The sequence below is a fragment of the Lissotriton helveticus genome, chromosome 3_1 (assembly GCF_964261635.1).
Source record: "Lissotriton helveticus chromosome 3_1, aLisHel1.1, whole genome shotgun sequence".
Classification (NCBI taxonomy): domain Eukaryota; kingdom Metazoa; phylum Chordata; class Amphibia; order Caudata; family Salamandridae; genus Lissotriton; species Lissotriton helveticus.
The window spans coordinates 274,981,981-275,002,367 of record NC_136061.1 but is presented as its reverse complement, the minus strand read 5'-3'; the positions used below and the strand labels follow the sequence as shown (position 1 = coordinate 275,002,367).

At 53.1% G+C, this 20,387-nt stretch overlaps 1 protein-coding gene across 3 annotated transcripts in view; it reads left to right on the top strand.

The window, feature by feature from the left end:
• The window catches only part of USP32 (ubiquitin specific peptidase 32), a 1,745,589-nt gene that overhangs the window by 1,355,403 nt on the left and 369,799 nt on the right, over nt 1-20,387 (top strand). For all 3 annotated transcript variants that reach the window (XM_078679804.1, XM_078679802.1, XM_078679803.1), the window contains exon 31: nt 17,816-18,119. In XM_078679804.1, the coding sequence (XP_078535930.1) occupies nt 17,816-18,119 (304 nt within the window). The remainder of the gene's footprint in view (nt 1-17,815; nt 18,120-20,387) is intronic.

The window sequence follows — 20,387 nt, the reverse complement described above, 5'->3', positions numbered from 1 at the left end:
GAGTTCCTCATGGCCATGAGGGCGCTGTCTCCTCCGACGGGGCCTACGGCGCCTGCGGGCCCGGTGGTCCCGTCCGGGGGCCCGAGCGGTTCGGGTGCTCCTGCACCGAGGCCGTCGGGTGCTCCGGCCCCGACGCCGCCGGCGGCTCCGGCCCCGGCGCCGCTGGGCCCTTCTGGGTCGTCGCCGGCTGGTCAACCGGCCTCTCCGGCACCGATTCCATCGGGGCAACCCGTGGTGCCGCCTCCGCGCGGCGCCGTGACTCCGATGCCGGTTCCGGCCGGCGTCGGGGCTCCGGCGCCGGCTCCGGGCGGCGCCACCCCCATTCCCTCTCCTATTCCGGCCGCGGAGTCGGACCGGCGTCGTCCGACGCCGAGCCCGGCGCCGATGGGGCCCATTGACCCCGAGGAGCCGGTCTACATCGTTGAATCACTATATGGTGATGATGAAGATTATGGAGAGGGTTGGGAGGGGTCTGAGGACCCTCTGTCACGCGAGTGTCAGTACGACGTGGACTGGACAGGTGACTTGGGTGATGCCAGTGGTCTGGACGACTCTCCTAACCCTGGTTTTGTCTCGCCTCCCACTGTGGCGTCGGAGGCTGGGGCTGCTTATTCTGTGGTGCTGATGAGGGCTGCCAAGGCCTTGCGCCTTGAGCTCCCCGTCGCAAAAGTTAAGCCTAACATCCTCACCGAGGTCTTCAAACCGCAGTCATGGCCGCAGGAGCCTCTGCTGCCGTTCAATGAAGCCTTGACGGACGTTCTTTTGGGCACGTGGTCCAGGCCCGCTTCAGGTTCGCCTGTTGATAGGAACGTTGCCAGGCGCCACCGTCCGTGTTCGGACGACCCTAAGTTTCTGTCCACCCATCCCACCCCTGAGAGTCTGGTGATCCAGGCCTCAACATCCCAATCCGCATTCCCGTCGGCCCCGCCCGACCGGGAATCTAAGAGGTACGACCAGTATGGCAAAAAGGTCTTCTCGTCCCTGAGTCTGGGACTGCGGTCTTGCAACACCGCATGCCTCTTGGGCCGCTACACCCACTCTCTGTGGGATACGGTCGCGGAGTGTCTGCCGCAATGCCCGCAGGAGGTACGGGACAAGCTCGGCCAGGCTATGGTTGAAGGCCGAGACACGGCAAGGTATTCCATCAGGTGTGGTCTTGATACGACCGACTCGCTGGGCAGAGCGATGTCCACGACGGTGGCGATTCGTCGCCACGCCTGGCTGAGATCCGCCAATTTTTCGGCAGATGTCCAAAATGCCTTGATGGACATGCCGTTCGATGGCAGTCGCCTGTTTGGCGACAAAGCGGACAACGCGCTTGAGCGCTTCAAGGACTCCAGGGTCACGGCCAAGTCTTTGGGTCTCTCAACCCAGCGCCAGCAAACGGGTTCGTTTCGCTCCTTTCGTGGCCAAGGAAGGGGCGGTCCCACACGTGCTGCCAGCCACGCACCGCAGAACACTTCTCAACGCGGTGGCGGCCGTGGATTCCGCCGTGGAGGCGGTCGGGGACAGCGGCGAGGTCAGGCCACACCTCCCCCCCACAGCAGCCTCCAAATCCTCCTAGTCCGAGCTTTCAGGCCCATGTGACGCCAGTGGGTGGCAGGGTTCGCCATCACCACTCCCGCTGGCGCACTATCACATCGGACAGGTGGATGCTGCAGCTCGTCCGAAGGGGCTACTCCCTCCCCTTCGAGACCACTCCTCCAGCCATGCCACCGCAGAACCACCGTGTGTCGGGGGACCACTTGACACTTCTGCAGGAGGAAGTTACGGCCCTCTTGGCCAAGGGGGCCATCGAGCGCGTTCCTGGGCCAGAAGTAGGGTGTGGTTGCTATTCCCACTACTTTCTGGTACCCAAGAAGGACAAGGGGGGCCTGCGTCCTATCTTGGATCTACGGAACGTCAACGGCTTCCTCCGGAAGGAGAAGTTCAAGATGTTGACTTTCGCTCAGGTCTTGGCTGCTCTAGACCCGCAAGACTGGATGGTGGCGTTGGACTTGCAGGATGCGTATTTTCACATCCCCGTCCTGCCGGCCCACCGGCGTTACCTGCGGTTCACGGTAGGCCACGAGCACTTTCAGTTTATCGTGCTCCCATTCGGCCTTACCAGCGCCCCACGGGTGTTCACGAAAGTGATGGCGGTGGTCGCAGCTCATCTGCGCCGGTTAGGGGTTTCAGTCTTCCCCTACCTCGACGACTGGTTGTTGAAGGCGGGCTCGCCCCAAACAGTCGTCCACCACCTTCAGATGACGGCAGACCTCCTGCACGAGCTGGGGTTTTCCATCAATGTGCCGAAATCACACCTGTGTCCCTCTCAAAAGCTCCTTTTCATCGGAGCGGTTCTCGACTCGGCGCAGTTTCGGGTTTATCCTCCGGAACGGCGGGTCCGGGATATACAGGCTTTGATTCCCATCTTTCAGCCGTTATCCCGGGTTTCGGTCAGGTTGACGCTGCGGCTGCTGGGTCTGATGGCTTCCTGCATCCTTCTGGTGCATCACGCCCGGTGGCGGATGCGGGCTCTGCAGTGGGACCTGAAGTTTCAGTGGGCCCAGCATCAAGGCAACCTATCCGACCATGTCCTGATCTCGGAGGGCACTGCGAGACAGTTGCAGTGGTGGCTTACGGACCGCGATTGGGTCAGAGGCAGATCCCTCTCCCTTCCCCAACCGGAGCACGTAGTTGTGACGGACGCGTCCCTCCAGGGCTGGGGAGGCCACTTGGGAGAGGCGGAGATCAGAGGCATCTGGTCTCCGGCGGAGTCCCGGCTCCATATCAACATGTTGGAGCTGCGGGCGATTCGCCTAGCACTGAAGGCATTCCTCCCCTTTGTCAACGGGAGTGTAGTGCAGGTGTTCACGGACAACACCACCGCCATGTGGTACTGCAACAAGCAGGGCGGAGTGGGGTCGTGGACCCTTTGCCAGGAGGCTCTGCGCCTCTGGCAATGGTTGGAACGTCAGGGCGTGACTCTGACGGTTCAACACCTGGCAGGTTCTCTGAACGCCAGGGCGGACGAACTCAGCCGTCGGTGCTCGGTGGATCACGAATGGCGTCTGAACTCGGACGTGGCGAAAGGTCTCTTTCTGCAATGGGGAGAGCCTTGGTTAGATCTATTCGCCACAGAAGAGAACGCGCAATGTCATCAGTTCTGCGCGTTGGAGTTTCCAAGACGGCACTCGCTCGGCGACGCCTTTCGGCGCGAGTGGAGTTGCGGTCTGTTGTACGCCTTTCCGCCTATACCACTTCTGCCCAGAGTGCTGAAGAAGATCAGGCGCGACCGGGCCCAAGTTATCCTTGTGGCTCCGGACTGGGCTCGAAGGTACTGGTATCCCGAGCTACTCAGCATGTCAGTCGGTCCCTCGATCCGCCTGCCCCTTCAGGAGGACCTTCTGTCGCAGCAGCAGGGGACGGTCCTCCACCCGAACCTGTCCAGTCTCCACCTCCATGCTTGGAGATTGAGCGGCGACAGTTGAGGCCATTTGACTTGCCTCCTGAAGTCTGTGATGTGATTCTGGCAGCCAGGCGTCCCTCCACAAAGTCGGTATACGCCTGCCGGTGGAACAGATTTGTGGCATGGTGCACAGCAAAGGCTGTGGATCCCCTTTCTGCCCCTCTCTCCGAGGTTCTCCTCTTTCTTCTCTCTCTTGCCCAGCAGGGCTCTGCTCTGGGCACTATCAAGGGCTACCTTTCTGCCCTTTCCGCCTTCTTAAGGCTACCTGATCAGCCATCTTTGTTCAAGTCCCCTATTGTAACGAGATTCTTGAAGGGCATCACGCACATGTATCCACCTGTTCCGTTCGTGATGCCTCAGTGGGACTTGAACCTGGTTCTGACTTTCTTGATGTGCGCTCCTTTTGAGCCGCTTCATTCCTGTCCTCTCCGTCTCCTCACTTTAAAGACGGCCTTCCTGGTTGCCATCACCTCTGCCAGGAGAGTGAGTGAGCTCCAGGCTCTTTCTGTCAAACCTCCTTTCATGTCCATTCATCCAGACAAGGTGGTTCTGAGAACTAGACATTCTTTCCTGCCCAAAGTAGTTTCTGCTTTTCACATCGGGCAGTCCATCACCTTACCCTCCTTCTTCCCGCCTCCGCATCCTTCAAAAGATGAGGAGCGGCTCCATCGTCTGGACCCAAAACGTGCGCTTTCATTTTACATGGATCGCACACGCCAGTTCCGGGTGGATGACCAACTGTTTGTTGGCTACGTGGGTGAGAAGAAGGGACGGGCGGTACAGAAACGAACCATCTCCCGGTGGGTCGTCCTGTGCATCAAAGCGTGCTACTCTTTGGCTCGGAAGGAGCCTCCTGTCGGGCTGAGAGCCCATTCCACTCGGGCCACGGCGGCTACTACTGCTCTGGGCCGGGGAGTCCCTTTGCAGGACATTTGCCAGGCGGCTACGTGGGCCTCGCTGCACACCTTTGCGAGGCACTACTGCCTGGACAATCTGAAAGAAACAGGTTAGTATTAGATTCCTTACCTTAGAATATCCCCAGGCGTCAGTCTGGATCCGGAAACTTTTGCGTAGCAGTACCCCTGCGCGTCGGTAGGCGTCGTCTGCAGGCGTCCCCTGCGGCTCCGCGTCGTCGGCGTTGTGCGCCGTGATGACGTCGCTGGAGTATATAGACGCCGCCTCCGCGCGCTGACGTCAGTTCTTCTTTTTTCCGCGCCAGTTAGCGCAGATCCGAAGAGCAGTACTCCGGTCTTTTGACCAAGTTTTTTGTTAACTCTAATCTTTCTTACGGTGCCGGTAGGATGCCCGGTTTCAAGAGTTGCGACGGGTGCGACCGCATGATGTCGGTCACCGACCACCATCGACTCTGCCTCCGGTATCTGGGCGCGGACCACGACGTGGAGTCCTGCGTCGACTGCCGGGCCTTGACTAGTAAAGCTAGGCGGGAGCGGTCCCGCAAGCTGCTCGAGCTCCGAGTGTCGGGCCCGCGTCGAGAGCGGTCCCGGTCCGGTCGGAGGTCGAGGGAGCGGTCGAGGGAACGATCGCGGAGCCGCCATGAGCGCTCCGGGAGTCGCCACCATTCCTCCGGTTCATCAGGTAAGCGACACAAGAAGTCGGGGCGTCGTCATCGTACCCCCGACTCCCCCCGACGCCCGCGTGATGCGGCCGGGGTTTCGGGTGGCCCCACCCCCGCGGCCCCGCGTGGGTCGCCGACGCCGTCTGCCCCATACCCGTCGGTCCCTGGGGAAGGCGCGTCGCGCGAGGAGATTGAGGAGTTCCTCATGGCTATGAGGGCGATGTCTCCTCCGGCGGGGCCTACGGCGCCTGCGGGCCCGTCGATCCCGTCTGGGGGCCCGAGCGGTTCGGGTGCTCCTGCCCCGACGCCGCCGGCGGCTCCGGCCCCGGCGCCGCTGGGCCCTTCAGGGTCGTCGCCGGCTGGTCCACCGGCCTCTCCGGCGCCGATTCCATTGGGCCAACCCGTGGTGCCGCCTCCGCGCGGCGCCGTGACTCCGCCGTCGGTTCCGGCCGCCGTCGGGTCGCCGGCGCCGCGCGGCGCCACCCCCATTCCCTCTCTGACTCCTGACCCGGAGTCGGACCGGCATCGTCCGACGCCGAGTCCGGCGCCGTTGGGGCCCATTGGCTCCGAGGAGCCGGTCTATATCGTTGACCCGGACTACGGCGATGAGGACGAGTATGGTGAGGGTTGGGAGGGGTCTGAGGACCCTTTGTCACGGGCCTGCCAGTATGACGTGGACTGGGTAGGTGACTTAGGTGATGCCAGTGGTCTGGACGAGTCGCCCAACCCAGGGTTTGTCTCGCCTTCCCCTGTGGCGTCGGAGGCGGGGGCTGCCTATTCGGTGGTCCTGATGAGGGCTGCCAAGGCCTTGCGCCTTGAGCTCCCCGTCGCTAAGGTGAAACCTAACATTCTCACCGAAGTGTTTAAACCGCAGTCATGCCCTCAGGAGCCTCTGCTGCCGTTTAATGAGGCCCTGACGGATGTCCTTTTGGGCACCTGGTCCAGGCCCGCTTCCGGTGCACCGGTTGACCGGAACGTTTCCAGGCGTCACCGTCCGTGTTCGGACGACCCTGCCTTCCTCTCCACCCATCCCTCCCCGGAGAGTCTGGTGATCCAGGCCTCCACTTCCCAGTCCGCATTCCCGTCGGCCCCGCCCGATCGGGAATCGAAGCGATATGACCAATTTGGCAAGAAGGTCTTTTCGTCTTTGAGCGCTGGACTGCGGTCTTGCAATACCGCGTGCCTCTTGGGCCGCTACACCCACTCTCTGTGGGATACGGTCGCGGAGTGTCTGCCGCAATGCCCGCAGGAGGTGCGGGACAAGCTCAACCAGGCCTTGGTTGAAGGCCGGGACGCGGCGAGGTATTCGATCAGGTGTGGTCTTGACACGACTGACTCACTGGGATAGGCTATGTCCACGACGGTGGCGATTGGTCGCCATGCTTGGCTGCGATCCGCCAACTTCTCGCCGGATGTCCAGAATGCCCTCATGGACATGCCATTTGATGGCAGTCGCCTGTTCGGTGACAAGGCGGACAACGCGCTTGAGCGCTTCAAGGACTCCAGGGTCACGGCCAAGTCCTTGGGTCTTTCGACCCAGCGCCAGCAAACTGGTTCGTTTCGCCCCTTTCGTGGCCAAGGAAGGGGCGGTCCCACACGTGCTGCCAGCCACGCGCCGCAGAGCGCTCCCCAGCGCGGTGGTGGCCGTGGATTCCGCCGTGGTGGCGGTAGGGGGCAGCGGCGAGGTCAGTCCACACCTCCCCCTGCAGCAGCCTCCAAATCTTCCTAGTCCGAGCTTTCGGGCTCACGTGACGCCAGTGGGTGGCAGGGTTCGCCATCACCACTCCCGCTGGCGCGCGATTACATCGGACAGGTGGGTGCTGCAGCTCGTCCGAAGGGGCTACTCCCTCCCCTTCGAGTCCACTCCTCCAGCCATGCCACAGCAGAACCACCGTGTGTCGGGGGACCACTTGACACTTCTGCGGGAGGAAGTTACGGCCCTCTTGGCCAAGGGGGCCATCGAGCGCGTTCCTGGGCCAGAAGTAGGGTGTGGTTGCTACTCCCACTACTTTCTGGTGCCCAAGAAGGACAAAGGAGGCCTCCATCCTATCTTGGACCTACGGAACATCAACGGCTTCCTCCGGAAGGAGAAGTTCAAGATGTTGACTTTGGCTCAGGTCTTGGCTGCTCTAGACCCACAAGACTGGATGGTAGCGTTGGACTTGCAGGATGCGTATTTTCACATCCCCGTCCTGCCGGCCCACCGGCGTTACCTGCGGTTCACGGTAGGCCAGGAGCACTTTCAGTTTATCGTGCTCCCGTTCGGCCTTACCAGCGCCCCACGGGTGTTCACGAAAGTGATGGCGGTGGTCGTAGCTCATCTGCGCCGGTTAGGGGTTTCAGTCTTCCCCTACCTCGACGACTGGTTGTTGAAGGCGGGCTCGCCCCAAACAGTCGTCCACCACCTTCAGATGACGGCAGACCTCCTGCACGAGCTGGGGTTTTCCATCAATGTGCCGAAATCACACCTGTGTCCCTCTCAAAAGCTCCTTTTCATCGGAGCGGTTCTCGACTCGGCGCAGTTTCGGGTTTATCCTCCGGAACGGCGGGTCCGGGATATTCAGGCTCCGATTCCCATCTTTCAGCCGTTATCCCGGGTTTCGGTCAGGTTGACGCTGCGGCTTCTGGGGCTGATGGCCTCCTGCATCCTACTGGTGCATCACGCCAGGTGGCGGATGCGGGCTCTGCAGTGGGACCTGAAGTTTCAGTGGGCCCAGCATCAGGGCGACCTATCCGACCATGTCCTGATCTCGGAGGGCACTGCGAGACAGTTGCAGTGGTGGCTTACGGACCGCGATTGGGTCAGAGGCAGATCCCTCTCCCTTCCCCAACCGGAGCACGTAGTTGTGACGGACGCGTCCCTCCAGGGCTGGGGAGGCCACTTGGGAGAGGCGGAGATCAGAGGCATCTGGTCTCCGGCGGAGTCCCGGCTCCATATCAACATGTTGGAGCTGCGGGCGATTCGCCTAGCACTGAAGGCATTCCTCCCCTTTGTCAATGGGAGTGTAGTGCAGGTGTTCACGGACAACACCACCGCCATGTGGTACTGCAACAAACAGGGCGGTGTGGGGTCGTGGACCCTTTGCCAGGAGGCTCTGCGCCTCTGGCAATGGCTGGAACGTCAGGGCGTGACTCTGACGGTTCAACACCTGGCAGGTTCTCTGAACGCCAGGGCGGACGAACTCAGCCGTCGGTGCTCGGTGGATCACGAATGGCATCTGAACTCGGACGTGGCGAACGGCCTCTTTCAGCAATGGGGAGAGCCTTGGTTAGATCTATTCGCCACAGAAGAGAACGCGCAATGTCATCAGTTCTGCGCGTTGGAGTTTCCAAGACGGCACTCGCTCGGCGACGCCTTTCGGCGCGAGTGGAGCTGCGGTCTGTTGTACGCCTTTCCGCCTATACCACTTCTGCCCAGAGTGCTGAACAAGATCAGGCGCGACCGGGCCCAAGTTATCCTTGTGGCTCCGGACTGGGCTCGAAGATACTGGTATCCCGAGCTACTCAGCATGTCAGTCGGTCCCTCGATCCGCCTGCCCCTTCAGGAGGACCTTCTGTCGCAGCAGCAGGGGACGGTCCTCCACCCGAACCTGTCCAGCCTCCACCTCCATGCGTGGAGATTGAGCGGCGACAGTTGAGGCCATTCGACTTGCCTCCTGAAGTCTGTGATGTGATTCTGGCAGCCAGGCGTCCCTCCACAAAGTCGGTATACGCCTGCCGGTGGAACAGATTTGTGGCATGGTGCACAGCAAAGGCTGTGGATCCCCTTTCTGCCCCTCTTTCCGAGGTTCTCCTCTTCCTTCTTTCTCTTGCCCAGCAGGGCTCTGCTCTGGGCACTATCAAGGGCTACCTTTCTGCCCTTTCCGCCTTCTTAAGGCTACCTGATCAGCCATCTTTATTCAAGTCCCCTATTGTACTGAGATTCTTGAAAGGCATCAAGCACATGTATCCTCCTGTTCCGTTCGTGATGCCTCAGTGGGACTTGAACCTGGTTCTGACATTCTTGATGTGCGCTCCCTTTGAGCCGCTTCATTCCTGTCCTCTCCGTCTTCTCACTTTAAAGACGGCCTTCCTGGTTGCCATCACCTCTGCCAGGAGAGTGAGTGAGCTCCAGGCTCTTTCTGTTAAACCTCCTTTCTTGTCCGTCCATCCTGACAAGGTGGTTCTTAGGACTAGGCCTTCTTTCCTGCCCAAAGTAGTTTCTGCTTTTCACATCGGGCAGTCCATCACCTTACCCTCCTTCTTCCCGCCTCCGCATCCTTCAAAGGATGAAGAGCGGCTCCATCGTCTGGACCCAAAACGTGCGCTTTCATTTTATATGGATCGCACACGCCAGTTCCGGGTGGATGACCAACTGTTTGTTGGCTACGTGGGTGAGAAGAAGGGAAGGGCGGTACAGAAACAAACCATCTCTCGGTTGGTCGTCCTGTGCATCAAAGCATGCTATTCTTTGGCTCGGAAGGAGCCTCCTGTTGGGCTGAGGGCCCATTCCACTCGGGCCACGGCGGCTACTACTGCCCTGGGCCGGGGAGTCCCTTTGCAGGACATTTGCCAGGCGGCTACGTGGGCCTCGCTGCACACCTTTGCGAGGCACTACTGCCTGGACAGTCAAGTCCGGAGGGATGTCTTCTTTGGCCGTTCGGTCCTCCAGGACTTTCTGGTGTAGGTTTGTATTGGTTCGCAGACCCACCACCGGGGTTGGTATTGCTGGGGTATCTATTCTAAGGTAAGGAATCTAATACTAACCTGTTTCTTTCAGATGAACAAGTTACTTACCTTCGGTAACGATATATCTGTAAGAAACAGTAGTTAGTATTAGATTCCTTACCGCCCCACCCGTCCTCCCCGTTCTGCGAACTGATACCTAGGGTTAAGGACATCCCTTTCAGGGCCCTAGTTTCAAATGGCACCAGTGTTAGTTCTCACATGGCTCTGCGTGTTCTGGCGCGGAAAAGCTGTGTGCAAAGAACTGACGTCAGCGCGCGGAGGCGGCGTCTATATACTCCAGCGACGTCATCACGGCGCACGACGCCGACGACGCGCAGCCGCAGGGGACGCCTGCAGACGACGCCTACCGACGCGCAGGGGTACTGCTACGCAAAAGTTTCCGGATCCAGACTGACGCCTGGGGATATTCTAAGGTAAGGAATCTAATACTAACTACTGTTTCTTACAGATATATCGTTACCGAAGGTAAGTAACTTGTTCGTCAAGTCCGGAGGGATGGCTTCTTTGGCCGTTCGGTCCTCCAGGATTTTCTAGTGTAGGTTGTATTGGTTCGCAGACCCACCACCGGGGTTGGTATTGCTGGGGTATCTATTCTAAGGTAAGGAATCTAATACTAACCTGTTTCTTTCAGATGAACAAGTTACTTACCTTCGGTAACGATATATCTGTAAGAAACAGTAGTTAGTATTAGATTCCTTACCGCCCCACCCATCCTCCCCGTTCTGCGAACTGATACCTAGGGTTAAGGACATCCCTTTCAGGGCCCTAGTTTCACATGGCACCAGTGTTGGTTCTCACATGGCTCTGCGTGTTCTGGCGCGGAAAAAGCTGTGTGCAAAGAACTGATGTCAGCGCGCGGAGGCGGCGTCTATATACTCCAGCGACGTCATCACGGCGCACGACGCCGACGACGCGGAGCCGCAGGGGACGCCTGCAGACGACGCCTACCGACGCGCAGGGGTACTGCTACGCAAAAGTTTCCGGATCCAGACTGACGCCTGGGGATATTCTAAGGTAAGGAATCTAATACTAACTACTGTTTCTTACAGATATATCGTTACCGAAGGTAAGTAACTTGTTCTTATGGTACCGCCATTACCAAACTGGAGGAATCCGTGACCCGATGGATCAAACTACCGCTGTCCATGGCTGCCAGAGTCTCTCTTATAAAAATGGTGGTCCTGCCTCGATTTCTTAATTTTTTTCTAAATATTCCTTTTTGCCAAGGTTCTTATTTCTTTAAGACACTGCGGTCTGAACTCATCCGACTGGTATGGGGAGGTCGACAAGCGCGGCTTAAGTGGACGGTCATGACACAACCTTACAGTATGGGTGGCTTTGATATACCTGATTTTGAAATTTATTATTTGAGTGCTCAGGCACATTTTTTATATCACTGGGTTAAACCTAGCAGATTCATGGCGCAGAGAGCTGCTGAAGACTGGATAGCACATCCGGTACCGCTTAGTGGCGTGGTATATGCCCCCGTACAAGTATTAGACATACCGGTTAACACAGTGACATGCACCATAGACGCATGGCGCAAGATAGGACGAAGACTGCAAGTTGAGCTGTTATATACGGCTCGTATGCCATTGACTTACCATCCTCAAATGGCAATATTTCAGGAAATAGGCTTTCGCAATATGTGTCAGCGGCTGAATATACGCGTGTGGGGCGACCTGTTCCCTGGAGGGTCGTTTAGCCCCCGGGACCAATTTTTGGGAGAGAGTAACCCTACTCCTTTGGAGATATTCTATTATATACGACCACGGGAGGGCTTGAAGGCCCTGTTGCCTGATTTTCCGCGGGAACCTCCTAGTGTAGATCCCCTCACGGTGGTGCTGCAGAGCACCGACGGCGCACATCTGGTATCCAACATATATAGAAGTCTGCGTAGGGTTCTACCCATGGTAGAGGGCACCGCCAGGGGTCATTGGGCACAGGATTTGTGCAGAGAAATCACCGATGATCAGTGGGAATATTGCTGTAGTCTGTCAGGTACACTGATGTCTAGTTGCCGCTTTAAGATCATCCACTACAAATTTTTACATAGGATGTATTACACCCCAGCCAGGAAGGTTAGATTTAAGTTAGCTGATTCAGATAGCTGTGAGCGCTGTGGGCGGGGCGGTGCGGACTTCCTCCATCTTTCTTGGGAATGTCAGCAAATACAGGAGTATTGGTCACAGGTTCATAGGGCACTAGAGACCATGATAGGCAACACAATAACAGCGGATCCACTGATGTTCCTGCTAGGTTACACGGCACAAATCCCAGGGACTGTTAGGAAGTTCACTAATGTAGCACTTCTCTTGGCCAAAAGGCACCTGGCTTGCAGATGGGGTAGGGGACGCGCGCCCAAATTTATGGAATGGATTCAGGACATGGTGAACTGCCAGGAACAATAAAGCATATTTTCCGAAATGCAGCCCTTGACGTCTAGACCAGCTGATATCTGGGGACCTCTTCAGGCATACTTTATACAGATAGCGGGTCGGGATGAGCTAGCTTCAGGACCAGATGATGCTAGGGATCCTTGCCCCATAGAACCCTTAGGGTAGTAAGATATGGGCCTTCCGAGGGCTGGGGATCCCCCGCCGAGGTGTGTTCAAGATAAGGAGGATGGGAGGGAGTGGGACTAACATCCTTCTGGGATTGATCACACAATGGGTAAAAGAGATGCTTGGATCATAAGCTTGCAGAGTTATAGAGGAGTGGACTGGACACTCAACCTCCACATGTACGAGGACGGGGTATCTAGTTGATGAAGTTACAGGTTCTAGCTGGACAGTACAGTTGAGATACCACCGGGTGAATAAATAATTGATGAAGTGGAGCTGTCTACAACTGCTAGCTGTTCTGGTGTCCAAGGGTTTGCTGAGTGTCGCTTGACACTACCCCCAAAGCCAATGCAGATAATGTACTAGTGGCGTCTGAAAGTGCTGTTGTGGAGCTCTTCTGTAACCTGCCTAAGGACTGACAACTGCTTCTTGAATGACAAGTAAACGAGTGTATTGCTGTTGCGCACTGTATTACTGAAAGTAAATTGCTGCCGGCCATGTATGGTTGTAGGCGAATAGCGGTGTATATGAGTATTAATAAAGGTTTTGAAAAATTAAAAAAAGAAATATATATTTTAATTAAGAAATATGGTGATTTTAATGGTCTTCGAGAACCATAGAAAGCTCTCTAAGTGGTAGCTGTGGAGAGCAGTCTTCAGGTTTAGTCCAGGAGTGTTTAGCAGCATATTTTGCCAGAACTAATCAAATAGTGTAGGTTAAATGAAAAAGAACCACACAGTTTAGTTATCAAAATATGTCTAGTATACACACTCACTAACACATTGGTATATCACCTACCCGGAGATATAAACACAAATGCACACAATACTTCATATGTCAACAGGTAAGTAAGCACAAATAAACCGTGCTCTCCAGATGGAGACCAAACCATATACTGAAGAAGTGGAATGCGAACTGCGGCCGAAGTCTGGACCAGAAGACTCGGAAATGCTGGGGACACCAGGAACCACCTGAGGTAAGTACCCAGGAACCCAGCTGCGTACTCAATGCAAGTCAATCGGAAAGTCGCAGTTGCAGTTTTCCAGAAGAAGGACCCTTCCCAGCGGACCCTCAAGAAACCCCATGGAGGACAGAAGGTTGGAGAGTCACCCTACCCGTGGATACCCAGGAACCAGGATACCTATACAGGGAAACCGGGTGCATAGGTGTGAAGTGACGTTGGAAACTGCCGTAGACCACAATGGAGGACTTAAGAAAGATGCCGCTGAGTAGGAAGCTGGAAGAGTCCGGTAGGATCCAAGGATGGATTCTCGACCAGAAGACCCTGCAATCAGAGAGTACAGAGTCCATGCCACCTGGTGGTGACCAGGAGGCACTGAAGAGGAATGACCACCGATGACAGAAAATGCAGGAGTAATGACGGTGACCTTGTCGCTGTAGCTGTGAGAACCAGGCGATGGTGTGGAATATCAGGAGCCATTCAGGAGCTGTCCCACGTCAGTAGACAAGAACCAGAGGGTCGAGCGTGAGCACCAACAAGCCTTGACAGCAGCAACATATGTTGTAAACAAAAAAGGTGCAGCGTTGGTACCAGCAAGGTCTGAGGAACTCATCAATTGCAGGAGAGTCAGAGCAAGCCCTGAGCAAGCAGTGGAGCCCACTGAAGCCAAAGAAGATCCTCAAGAGGACCCACAGGCCAAAAATACAGAAGTCTCAAGAGGTTCTTGAGCAGCTCACCAAAGATGCAGCCCCACGGTGCAGACGATGCGATGAGGATGAAGATCTTGGCAGGAAGAAATGCTGGAGGCTGGAACTTCATGTAGCCTGAAGATCTCTGAAGTACAGATCAAGAAGCCTTGGCAGCGGCAAGTCGATGCAGTGCACAGAGATTCTGTTCCAGCGGTTCCGACGAGGTATACTGGCCTCAAACTTGCTGAGAAGTTCGGTCGGGTCTTCAAGGGAGTTGCAGAGCCACCACCTGTGTTACTGAGCCTTTCAGAGTCCGTAGGACGTCAAGAGCAGCAGACCGGTCATCTTTGTTGCAGTGCCTGCAGATGCAGGGGAGTGACTCCTTCACTCCAAGGGAGATTCCTTTGAGTGCCTTTGATATCCACAGGCCTGGAGAAGAATCTGGATGAAACACAGGCACAGACGACGCGGAAGACTGGCAGGATGACGAGACCAGGAGCAGCGGGAGTCTTCCTTGGTGCAGTCTTTTGTCCTTTGTCCAGTTTTGCACCAGAGTGGGAGCCAAAGGCTTCCTGAACTGGCTCAAACTGGAGTATTCAAGGAGGTCACCAAACGTGCTGTAGTGTAGTTCCTATATCCCTGACAGGCTCTGCGCATTGGATTAATATACACTATAGTTTTGACATTGGACTGAGGTCAGTATGTCTTTATCGAGTATACTAAACTTAATTACTTGTGTGTGCCAGCTAACTCAGAGGTCACTAGAAACTTTCTCGAATGAACAAGAAGGGATTCGTTTCTGACAACTGCACAAATATGACAACCTTGTTTCCCTTAGAGTCGGAATAATCTTAGAGTCTTGGGCACAATAGATAACCGTTTCACTCAGTCAATCGTGCATGCTTCGTTTCTACAGAGTTGCACATAAATGGATAGACGGCGTTTCAATAAAAAGGGTTTATTGAACAGTCTTATTTCTCATGCAACAGATATGAAATGCTACAATCGTAAGACAGAATGCGAAGTATAATACGTACAGCGTTTGCAGTAAGATAAAATAAAACTGTAATAGCATGGTCTGTAGCTATGACATATATTCATAAAAATACATACATAAATAGCACAGGCTAAAATACTCATCTGGTGCTTCTAAAATAATCCTACCCCAGTGTACCTAACCTAAGTGTAGTACGTGGAAAGAAGTAGTTGCTGTTTTAGTTATAGACTAGTTTAGCTATAGTTGCCAAGAGTCCCTCTGAGTTCTAGTCTGCTCGATACCTTAGAATGAGAGTGGTTGGAATCTCCTTCCCGGATCTCGATCTCTAACACGCAGTGTCTGGTCAGTGCGTCAGTTGGGTACTTGATTTCCTTCGGGACTTGCTGTGGCGAGCCGGGTCGTGCAAGTAGGTAGCCGAACCGTGCCTTGCCATAGCAAGTGAAGGTATATTTATACTTGAAGGTGTTTAGGAATGCCAGTATTGACGTAAAAGTCGGGCATAAGAATGTCATGAATGAACCCCTAAGAAATAGATGTTCTTGCATAATAAATGAGTTCTTGGAGAAATCAATATCCAAGCAAGGGGAAGTCTTAAAGGCTTAAGAGTCTGGTTTGCCAAGAACTCGTTGTGACGTAGATTAATGGATGTAGGTGGCCATGCCTGTATTTGGTTAGCATGGACAATGCCTAAATAAGGGCTGGATTTCTATGCCTAAATACGGGCATGAATCGGGAAATTCAGACGGAATCTAAATCGATACATAACAGTGCCCTTCAAAGCATTCTGGTGGTGCTGGCAAACGCCCCAATCTCAGCCCAATATTTTAAGTCCTGTCTGGGAGATAGTCACACCTCCCTGTGACAGGAAAGATATTGTTCTATCCTCCTCTTCCCTGCTCGAGTTCAGCAGGAGGAGGGCAGAATCGTGTCTGGGGTCGGCAGCTGCTCTAGCTTGCTGGCAGATCCTGGACAGATGTTACTGGGAGCACTGGGGGCTTCCCAGAGGAATCCCCTGGTGCATGGACTCATACCTCCAACACCGGTAACGGTGTTGGGGCATGACTCCAACATGTTTGATACCAAACATGCCCAGGTTCGGCGCAGCCAATATATAGTTAGTAATGAGGCTAAAATGGCAGATCTCTCAAAGCCTGGAGAATCAACTCTGGGGTTTATAGTAGGTGTCCTGCTTGTGCAAGGCACCCTCACATTTATAACCTAGCACCCTGCCTTCAGGATTGAAAGGCCTACCTTAGGGATGACTTATAGGTTTTAAGTGCATTGACCTTAGATATAAGAATCTGTCGTAAGTGGTGCTTGCGCAGCACCAGCCTACACAGGTGGCCAAGGCAGGCCTGTAGTCACAGTTTGAGTGGACTCTAATGGGTGGCACAATACATGAGGCAGCACATGGGAGAACCCTGCTGTACCTATGCCTTGGTACCATATACTAGGGACTTAGAAAGGTACACCAGTAGCCAATTGGGAAGGTACCAAAGTACTTAACCCTGTCCAATTTATGGAGAAAGCACAGTGACTGGGGTCCTGATTCGTATGATCTCAGTCAGACTAGTCGGGAATACAGAGTAACACCAGCAAAAAGTGGGGGTAACCATGAATGAAGATCCTACTTTCCTACAGAGGGCCTATAATGAGAGAGAGTGCCTTTAACTACTGGTATAACCCGAGGCAGAAGGGCTAAAGGCAATTAGAACATTCCACTCACTAAGGGTAGAATGTCTTAAATTAACCCCTTGGACGCGCTTGATATTCCCTCGTGGTGCGGGTGAATTCCACATGTGCACGATTCGGACGGCCAGGGCGGGACGTCAGATGGCTGGGGTCCGTCTGACGCATGGAAAGGGTTAAAAAGGTATAAACATAAGGACAAACATTGGAATGTTGGAGATCCGGGCTTATACCAGCTCTTATAAGCCTGGAGCAACTGCATTGTCTTCAGTGGAGCTCTCACATTATAAAGTTATAATAAACATTGGAATGTTGAAAGCTCCATTGAAAACAATCAAGCCTCATAACTTGGGTTTAGGGGCTTTACCAACCGATATAGCCCTCGGCAGTGGGCTATAAGACTATATTTGTGTCTGGACTCTGAAGGGAGGCCTATTTTGCATGAGTTGTGCCACAGCATTTCCTAATGAAATGTATGTTTTGTGTTCTCCATACCATACCGTTGATGTGAACATTATTAGTAGAGCCCTTCAAAGATTAACTCTGTGGGAAGAAGAAGCCATTGAGGGAAACTGTTACAAATCCTCTAATGGATACTTCTTGCACCGAAACCTCATTGCTGACCTGTGTTCAAGAGTCTGAGAAAGGTTCAGTTCTTTGGTAAAGATTTTTTACTGTTTTAATTTTACAACTGACGCCTTGAGTGTGTGTATGTGTATGCCTTTATTGCACAACCAATTATGTCAGTCTGACGCAGAGGGAAACTTCAAACTTCCGGACTCTACATGAAGATGGATTATTCATCAGATGAAAGTAACTTTCTCCTAATAATTATAATCTTGACTTGTCATATAAATAGGTACACTATGAACGTTCATTTTTTTACAATATTTTTACTTGTATGTAGCAAAGATGTAATGTAAACGTGCAGAACAATATTGAAAGTGAAACCTTAAGTAATCATTATTTTTGCAGCACCAAGTTATAGTAGCTACCCAATATTTTGATGTGCTTGCCAGATGTTTTGCTTGTCCTCTTATGACATTGTATTTTCAAGTTGATCACACACCATTTATTGTATAGCTAATTTGCACTTGATTGTACTATGATTGGTTTAAATATATGCTTAAAGTGTTTCCTTTCTTCCCATCTTCCACTAGATAATTCACTTAAAGAGATTCCAGTTTGTAAATGGTCGATGGATAAAGTCACAAAAAATTGTTAAGTTTCCCAGGAAGGGTTTTGACCCTAGTGCCTTTTTAGTGCCAAGGAATCCAGTGCTCTGCCAACGAAGGCAGCAAACTTCAGACTCTGACGTCCAAACAGATGCTAGAATGGAGCTCCGGCCTGTGCTTGGAGAGATGCAAAGAGGAGATCTACAAAATACCAGCAGCACTGGTGAAGGCGATGCGCTGAATTGCATACCAACATCACTTAGTGGTGGCTTTGCTAATAATATTAAAGGTATGTATTAAGTACAAGAAAAATGAGGGATCTGACATTCTCAAAAGATTCCAAACTGAGGCTTCTAGTTAATAGGTTTTCTTAACAACTTTTGAGTTGATTTTAACATTCTGCTAAAGAATCTTTAGTGCCTTTATTAATTCTGAGCTCCGGGTTTTCAGCCTTTTGTTCTGGGAAAATATTTACATAGTCCTGTACCAGTTGGTGTTACAATTTAACTGTTATCCATAGGTTAGTAAGATCAATGATTTTGGCGCTTTAGACAGTCTGCATTTCTATTTATTTGAGGTTCTGTTTTGAAATGTAGTACATTTTGAACATTTGTCTGACTCAAATATATATTGTGCCTATGTATCATATATCTTTCATCACTTTTTGAGCTTCCTTCTTTAAACCAATAATTCAGCATTGCCATTTGAGTGAACTGTCAAGACATTTTAAACCAAGTTCACACCCTTATTCTGTTAATAAATAAGTGGAAAGGTGACTGCTTTCTTGGGCAAATTACTGTTTTACTGAACAGTACTCATGTTACCTTTTAAGGCCCCTTTCTGAGTTGCATGGACTCTGCTGGTTTCCTGGTAACGGGTGTAGGAAGCTGGCTTTTTATGTAGTGTACCAAAACGAGGTATACTATGTAGAAAGTTCAGACACCTCTTATTGGCTTACAGGGCTCAAATGAATAATCCCAAATGCTCTCTTTTGTAGTAGTGTGGGCGAGAAGTTTAGGCTTATCCAAGGGTAGTGTTACAGAGTGAAAAATGGGACACACACCCAAAAAGAAGCTCAAGACCAATTGTGACAAATAACAGGGATTTTTATATTTTAATACCAAGACTTCATAATTGAGTAAGTACTTTTCAGTTCCTCAATTTTTGCAGGTAAGTAAAAATGACATTCAAATTCAATTTTACACAGTAATGCTTTCCTATGGAGAAAGAAAGATCTACGTCATACAGGTATTTGCAATTAAATCTGTGGGGTCCGCTTTAGTCTTAAGGTGCTAGGGGGCTAAGGTCCAAAGGACCACCAGCAGTTTGAGTTAACCCGCCCTGGAGTGTCTGGATGCAGAGGTGCTGGACAGGTTGGTAGACTTTCGCGCTACACTTTAGGAAAAGATGGGGGGAGTTTCCTAGAAACAGGCTGTACAGGGGGGTGTAGGTACAAGTATGGGAGCTCCCAGTGGGAGGGCTACGTTCATGGGAGGTGCTGGGAGCAGGTGAGCACCATCTGTTGTCATGGACCTGGGCCGGGGAGCTCGAGTGCCGAGGATTTTGGTTAGTTAGTGCCCGTGCTTCAAAGGCCCCCACGGTTCTCAGTAAGACCTGCAAAGGGGGAGAAAACAGAATAGCTGGGCCACACTCAGGGCTGGCCTCTGTGGTGCTGGCATCACCCGTATGATTCTCAAACTTTGCAGAATTGGAGTCCGGACTGGGCTCAAAAACAAGCTATGGTTGCTGCAAGGGGTTTCAGTACCCCAGGCATTGGTGTAGGGTAGTTCTGGTTGGTCCTGGTATATTCACTCTTGGTGGGGAGATGATTCTGACCACCTGGAGCATGGTGACCTCCTCCTAGGCAGCTGCTGCGTCGTTGGACCCAGTGATCAGCAGAACGGTGTACCGAATATTGCAGGCGGTGCCTGCAGTTTGCAGGGAAGTGGCTCCTACACTTCAAGGGAGATGCTGATATCTTTGCAAAGTGTTGAAGGCTACAAGACTTTTGGAGGATGCACAGCTGTAGGACAAGTCAGATTGTTCGGATTGGCGGGACAGGAGCAGGTAAGCAGGCACGGTTTGGTGCCAAAGTCCACCAGTAGTCTGTAGTTCTTGCTTCTTCAGCTCTTTTTGGTCCTTCTTCTTTTCTTGTCAGGCGAATCGGACTTCCTGGTGTCAGGGGACCATCCTAAATATCCAATGTAGGGGTGTTAAGGGGAGTGAAGTGTAGTAGCCAATGGGATACTCACCCTTTTGGTCACTACACCCCCTATTGACCACTTCCTGTAGGTATTGGGCATAACCCTGTCCTAGAATTCCTATTTCCATCAAAATCGGAATGGTGGAACCCTTCTTTCGTGGAGCACATCAGGCAGCCCACCTTAGGGGTGTGACTGGCCTGGTAGTGCACCACGCCTCTTAGCATAGCTAATTTCCTGCCTCTCCTGGTGCCAAATGAGCCTCAGGTCAGGTGGTGGTATCTCCCAGGTTTGGGGTAAAGCCAGGGTCGCACATCAAAGGCAGCAGGAGCTTTGAAGTCCCTGGCCTTTGTATG